The sequence below is a fragment of the Chelonus insularis genome, unplaced genomic scaffold (genome assembly GCF_013357705.1).
Source record: "Chelonus insularis isolate UGA/USDA-ARS -01 unplaced genomic scaffold, ASM1335770v1 contig_92_pilon, whole genome shotgun sequence".
NCBI classification, from domain to species: Eukaryota; Metazoa; Arthropoda; class Insecta; order Hymenoptera; family Braconidae; genus Chelonus; species Chelonus insularis.
The window spans coordinates 5121-12332 of record NW_023276781.1 but is presented as its reverse complement, the minus strand read 5'-3'; the positions used below and the strand labels follow the sequence as shown (position 1 = coordinate 12332).

The following is a 7212-nucleotide window of genomic DNA, read 5'->3' as shown; positions in this document are numbered from 1 at the left end:
TGTAGTTGAGTTAATTTGATTTAAGATTTGTTTTATTGTTAAGGATTAAGATATTGAGTTATTGAGTTGAGTTAGAATTTATTAAGAAATGATTTTTGTTGAAGAAATATGCTTTAGTTTATGTAGAATGTGTTTGAGCTCCAGAATTGTAACAGGTTAACGTTTGGTTCAGTTTATTTTGAGAATTGTAAAATGTTAAAGTTTCAGTTAGATGATTTTGATTTATAATTATGCTTTGAGCTCCAGTTATTGTTGAGAAAGTTAACAGTATTAAGAATAAATTTAATAATTAAAATATTACGAACTCGTTAGATTATTTGTGGTAGTTTGAAAACCTTCAACCGATTCCGTAGTCAGTCGATTTTATTTGCGTCTTTAGTCCCTTTGTTTTCTCGATTTAATTTGTTCTGTTGGCCGGACACGACCCCTCTCCACAACCTACACAACTGAGGGCCAGGACATGCCCTGTTCAGGAGGATCCTGATTTTTGGTGGGACCATCTTAGTTAAGTTAGATATAAGTTTGAGATTTAGTTTTAAGTATTGAGATTTTGATATAAGTTTGAGATTTAGTTTTAAGTATTGAGATTTCGAGATATTGTGTGGATTTTGAGTTAGTTAGTAAGTTGAGATATTGAGGTTAGATTTAAGTTTGAATTAGTTGTAAGTTATACCAGTTTAGTTGTTCTGGTGAATAAAAATAACTTGGCGCCCTAGGTAAAGTAGTATTAGTCTCCCAGGGATGGTTCTAATCAGGATGCCCACCTGAAGGAAGGTGCGTTATGGAGTGAACCCCTTTTGGGGGTCGAAAAATAACGTTACAAATGGCGCCCGACGTGGGGCTGCGCCGAAAATTTATGTTTTGTTAAGGTTAATAATTTTTGAGATTAAGATTTGTTAAGTAATGGAGATTTGATTAGTAAAGTTAAGATAGAATTTTGTTGAGTAGTTGAAGATTTAGTATTATTAGAGTTATTGAGATTTATTTGATGCATTTGTTGAGTCTTTGTTTGATGATAATATTGTGGATAGTTTAGTTATTTTCTTTGTTCGATGGTTGAAGGTTCACCTGTAATACATTCATTTCATATTAAGTTATTTTCTTTGTTACAATTCTGGAACATTCTTTGCATTATTAAAATTTCATTTTCACGTTTGATTAGTAGGCTTAGAAGGAATTGAGAATTAGAAGAAAGAAATTTATTAATATTATTATTATTAAAATTCCACGAAAATAATAGCTCTTAAGTTAAAATTTTTTTGTGTGCTCTAGTAAAATCGTGAGATCCAGTTCGAACATGCAAAGTTTAAGAAATAAACATTCTTTCCTTCGTTGTTCATATGTAAAAGTTCTAGGTATTAACGTTTGCTCTAGTATTAAAAGATTCAATTTAGTAATCCAAAGCTTTTGCAGTAGCTTATGAAAAGATAAAGAGAGTTCCAGAAAATTTTATTTCAAATAATATAGTATTTAATATAAAAACTATAAATAGGAATTATAAACTAGGCTTTGTCTTTCCAAGAATATTCTCTTGGTGATTTTCCATTGAAGAAAGTCTATAATCCCAAAACGTAAACAGTGCAAGTACACGTGCACTTGTGGCGTGCTTCTTTGTTAGACCCAAACGCCTCAGCCAATCAGCGAACGCGATACGGTGCGCGAGAGCAACTCCCGCGCGGCGTCACCTCATTCTTGTCGAAGCTGCCGAGCAGTTAAGACGCGTAGTGAGCACCTCGTGTAAACTTAAAATTGTTTGCGTTTATAAATCATCAAGTATTACTAAATAAAACATACTACAGTGGTGTATTAATAGAGTACGTAGATTTAAGTTTTTTTTTCTAACGAAAATTAGTGGTGTGAGAGAGGCAGTAGAGTGCCACGAGATACAGCAGTTGGAAAAAGAAACAACCATCGTTTGCTTTGGGTAAGTTACAGTCTTATTATATTCGATCATTAATAGGTGTCTTGTTGCCTTAATTATTGTTAAAACAAAAGTGAAAGAGTTTATCTAAAGTCGAATATAACCCTGAAAAACATGAAATATTTGGTGAAGTGTGTACGTGACTGACGATGGGGTATACAATGAAGGTTGTGCATAAAGAAATTCGCGTTCAGTACAGTTTGCTCTAGTTATTTGTTAAAAGCACATCTTCAGTCATATTGGTCATTGAATTATCATGGATATAGTCAAGACAATTAGGTAGCTGGCATGGGAAGTACGTAAGGCAACCGGTGTTGGCTATGAACATCCAGATAAAATCATTTGAGTCAAAGTTGCTACAGTTTGCTACAGTATTACAGTTTGCTACAGTTTGCTACAGTTAATTAATAAAGAAAAATGAAAATAAATGAATAAAGTTTAGAGTAATAAACATTTACAGAGTGAGTTTGACAAATAAAAGCAACGTTGTTTACAAGATTTTCATGTCGGTAGCCTCTTTGTCTGGCGAGATGCGCAGAACGATACGCGTAGAGTCGAAGCGTTGAGCCTGCTTCGCCTGCTTGCAGTTCTCGCACGAGGGGTGAGTCCACTCGCCTACACACTTCTCAAGCACGTCGCCAGAAAACTTTCAACGCGATAATACACTATAATTAATTCATGAAGCCTGAAAAGTAATAGCTTATGTGGTGTAGAATCGTCTAAAGTCATTAGTGATCTAGAGTATAGAAAAATTAATGAAGAACTTGGGTCGTGGTGAATCGAAAGGTACTGCTGTTACGAGGAAGCAGCCGGCAACCGTTGACCGTGCTGGCGTGGAAAGACACCATGAAACTAAATTTATTTAAAGTTGATCCAGAAATAAAATATAAAGAATTGCTCCAGTATTACAGCTACAGTAAAATTATATTTTAGTAAGATATTTATAGTATGCTCCAGTTACGTGATAAAATAAATACTCTCCGCCATGTTGGACATAGAGATGGAAGTCGAGATTTTTTTTTATATATTTCCGTTACAGTGTGCTACAGTATTAAAAGAGAAGAATCTTTCTTTGAAAGTATTAAAGTAACCAAGTAATGATTAATAAATAGAGAAGATAATAACTTAGAATGAAAATAATGGTGTACGTGATTTCCACGCCGGTAAAGTCTTTGCTCTAACGGTTGCGCAGAACGATGCGCGTGAGTAGTGGCATCGAGGTTACCTCGCTCGCTTGTAATTCCTTCGCGCGGGAAGTTATGACTCGAAGCTCGCGGTTTGACACGAAAAGAATTGGAAAAAAATACCAGTAAAGTCGATTAGAAATTAATATCGAGATGATAACCGAGGAAATACCTTAAGATGATATAATTGACGGAATGATCCAGTACTATTTTGATAATAAATAGATGAATAAAGTAAAGGGATACTTTTGTGTACTTTTTACGTGCCATTTCAGTCAGTCCAGTCTATCTAACTTTGGTTTTACTCAGCGGATGATAGTATGTTTTTTTTTAAATAAAATATGTAATGGAACAAACTTAATGGTTTGGATGAGGAAAATAATTAGTAAAAATTGGATTCGCGAATTTATAGTGAAAAATTAAAGATGGACATCTCGTGGTTTTGGTGAATGGCTTAATACCCAGTAAATAAATAAAATATTGACTTTAATTTGTACAAGTAAACTAATTTACAGGTGACACGTCGTTTTGTGTCGTGTCACAGCTCCAGTTGATTGCTCTAGTTACCATTTTTTTTTCGCTGATAAGAAGAAGTAATCTTCTTTAGTCAAATTGATAATAAGGTGTTTTTGTTTATTCCACTTAATTTTCCTTAAGTAAGCAGTCTTAGGTGACTAGCTCAATTAAAATAGTGATCCTATTCGCCAATAAGCCATAGAGATGAGTCATAATAACTTGTTTGGAATTAAGAGAATAAAATAGAATGAATATAAGAAAGTTAAGAAAAAGAAACTTTCTTGCAAATCAGTATAATTTCAAGGTTAAATTGATTTTTTTTTGGTTTCCACGAAATGAATAGAGAACTATCATCACGGGCTGAGTTAGCTGATCACAAAGAATGAACGTAAAATAAATAAACAATCAGTGACTGGCTCGGGTTCATGGAAAGTAGAGTAAACAAAACTCTCGGTTTTATATTTTATCGAGCGACCATTACCCTTAGTATGAATCTAACCAAAATAATAAAGGATATGGGTTCCTACTATGATAAAGCATGCTTGTAAATAGAGAATCATTCGGAGATGGCGGACTCTAATGATCGTACGACGGATAAGGAGACGGAGACTGACGACTCGTCACCATTGACAACCCGTGAAGAACCTATAGTAGACCCGGAGGTAGCAACGGGATCTCAAGACGCTGAAGGAGCTGTTGGAGGTCCTAGCACGACCCCCCAAGTACCAACTAATGAGCCTGGGAGAATTGGTGGGTATAAACGTTCCACTATAGGAAGCAACATCTATTTTAATGTAGATCCTCGTTCGCAAGCCGGTTATTCGTTATACCCTGATTTTAATCGTGGACCACCAATGAATATAAACCCTACCCCGGAGGTAGATCCAAGACTTGTCTATCATCCTAATGTTAATTTCCATCGCGGTAGTCAGGGTTATGGATCGTCCTTTGGTTATTCTGCTCCTGAAGTAAACGTTCCAGGACTTGCTCAGAGTATTGATGCTGGTTTTGCTCAAGGCCCTTCAACTAGTGTTGCTCCAGTAAATGTTCAAGGGTTTGCCCCAGGATTCATCCCAGGGGTATCTCAAAATGATCCTTCTCGACGAAGTACGATTCATCCATCGCGAGCTGACATGAGAATCAACTCTGATGATTCTGAAATAATTCCAGGAAGCTCTAGTACAGTAAAACCTATTATGTTCTTACAAGCAATGCAACGATGGGATATCACCTTCAGTGGTGCCCTCGGGGAAGATGTTGAATTATTCCTCAGTCGTATTCAGGAAGGTCTAGATTTATTAGGTGTTAATGAAGATACTTTGTTAAAAACTTTGCCGTTTCTATTAAAAGGTGGTGCTCTAGTTTGGTACAGAGCTCGAGTGAAGAATTTTGCAACGTGGCAACAAGTTAGATTAGCTTTTCGCTCTAGATTCGCAGATCCAGACTATCAGATAGCATTAAGAGAGGAAATCAGTCGTCGTACGCAAGCTGAAGGCGAACCTATTGGTGAATACTTAGCATGTATGAATGGTTTGTTTGACCGAACTGATCCAAGTTGGACTGAGTGGGAGCGAGTGAGATATGCTCATCGTGGTATGCACCCTGCATATCGTATAGCGATTTCTTTGACTGATACATTAACCATGAACCAGTTAGAAAGTTTAGCCATCAGACATGAGCAAGTATGGCGTAGTCTGAAGGAGAGAAGAGCCCCTCCCCTCCCGGAAGAGTCCATGTGTCCCGCTTATGCGTATGCTGGTCCTAGGACTCATAACACTCAGTTTTATCCTTATGTAACCTCCAGACCAAGCCGAGCGAATGTCCAATTAGTACAACAAGAGTATGACTATGAGATAGAAACACTGGAAGCAATGCAATCGAGATCCAGCCAGAAGAAGACGGGTAATTTGCCTACAAATGTCCTTCCTACTCCTGTACCTTTCTATCCAACCAACCCTGTAGCTCCAGCTTTAGCTCCAGTTTCAGTTCCAGTCCCTCAAGCTACAGGTATAGTCCAAAAGAATTCTGTTAATCCCAATTGTTGGAATTGTAGTAAATCTGGTCACCTCTTTAGATTCTGTCCTGAGCCTCGCAGACGATTTTGTTTTAAATGTCAAGCTCCGGGAGTAACTTCAGTTAATTGCCCACGTTGCAACCAGGGAAACGCACAACAGTGAGCGTTATCCCGACTCAAACGCCCTCACTCTATCTCAAGGAGTCGGCCAAAGTAAATTCGAGGCAATCCTTTAAAGTAAATAGTTTTGTTCCAGACATTAAGCAAAAAGACGATAATTCACTAAGGAATTGTCAAGATTCCCCAGACTCAAATGACCTGGCACTCGCCTTTAATATTCAATTGGAACTAGGCAGCCATGTTATTGTCGCTTTAGTCGATAGTGGTGCAACGAAGTCATTTATCGGAAGAAAAGCCATCGATATCGTTCAAGACCTGGAATTACCTATAAAATTTATTCCATTTAGACGTGTAATTACTGCGAGTGGTGTACGCCATAAAATTAATGAGGTCTGGCACACCGTCCTCGAGTTAAAGAACAGGAAACTTCCTGCCTCTTTTCTATTGTTTCATGAGATGGATGAAGACTGTGTGTTGGGTATAGACTTCCTCCAGAAGTCTGGAATAGTTATAGACTTTAAAGGAAAGGCGTGGTTCTTCAGAGATGATCCAAACTCTCGTTTTACATTTGATCCAGTTGAAATTAATCGTTCTATTATATTGTATGGGCTCCAGTATTTAGCTTCATCGGAAAAACAACAATTAATGACGTTGTTGTCAGAATTGATTCCCGAACCTCCGAGAATACTTGGAGTAACTTCGGTAACTTCTCACGATATTGATGTTGGCGATAATCAAGCAATTAAACAGAGATTTTATTCTGTAACTCCAGCTATTCTTCAAGCAATGTGGAAAGAAGTTGATGAGATGTGGGCAACCGGTATCGTTGAACCTTGTAATAGTGATTGGGCTAGTCCCGTAGTCATGGTAAAGAAACCAAATAACACCTGGCGATTCTGTATCGATTTTCGCAAAGTCAATGCTATTACTAAGAAAGATGCCTATCCTATTCCTCACATGTCTGATATTTTAGATCAACTTCGTCAAGCTAATTATATTACTACTTTAGATTTGAGTCAAGCATATTTTCAAATCCCTTTAACGGAAAGGGCTAAGCCTATTACAGCATTTATTGTTCCAGGTAGAGGGTTGTTCCAGTTTACTAGAATGCCATATGGCTTAACGAATGCTCCAGCGACCTTTCAAAGGTTATTAGATAAAATATTAGGTCCAGAGGTCTATCCTCATGTTTTTGTCTACCTGGATGATATAATTATTGTCACTAAAACTTTCGAAGAACATCTTAAATGGCTTAAAATTGTTTTGGAGAAAATAAAAGCTGCAAATTTAACTATTAATCGTGAGAAAAGTTCATTTTGCTGTAATGAAGTTAAGTATTTAGGTTTCAAAGTAAATAACGAAGGTCTTCAAGTAGATCCGGATAAAACAGAGGCAGTAGTAAACTTTCCAACCCCCAAAAATGTCAAACAAATTCGTAGATTCCTAGGAATGGCTTC

At 36.9% G+C, this 7212-nt stretch overlaps 1 protein-coding gene across 1 annotated transcript; it reads left to right on the top strand.

The window, feature by feature from the left end:
* Positions 1 to 1292: 1292 nt before the first annotated feature.
* On the top strand, positions 1293 to 5836 carry LOC118072307 (uncharacterized). The gene is made up of 2 exons (XM_035092039.1): positions 1293 to 1924; positions 4174 to 5836. The coding sequence occupies exon 2, from the start codon at positions 4188 to 4190 to the stop codon at positions 5796 to 5798; it is 1611 nt and encodes a 536-aa protein (XP_034947930.1). The 5' UTR covers positions 1293 to 1924; positions 4174 to 4187; the 3' UTR covers positions 5799 to 5836.
* Positions 5837 to 7212: the final 1376 nt, after the last annotated feature.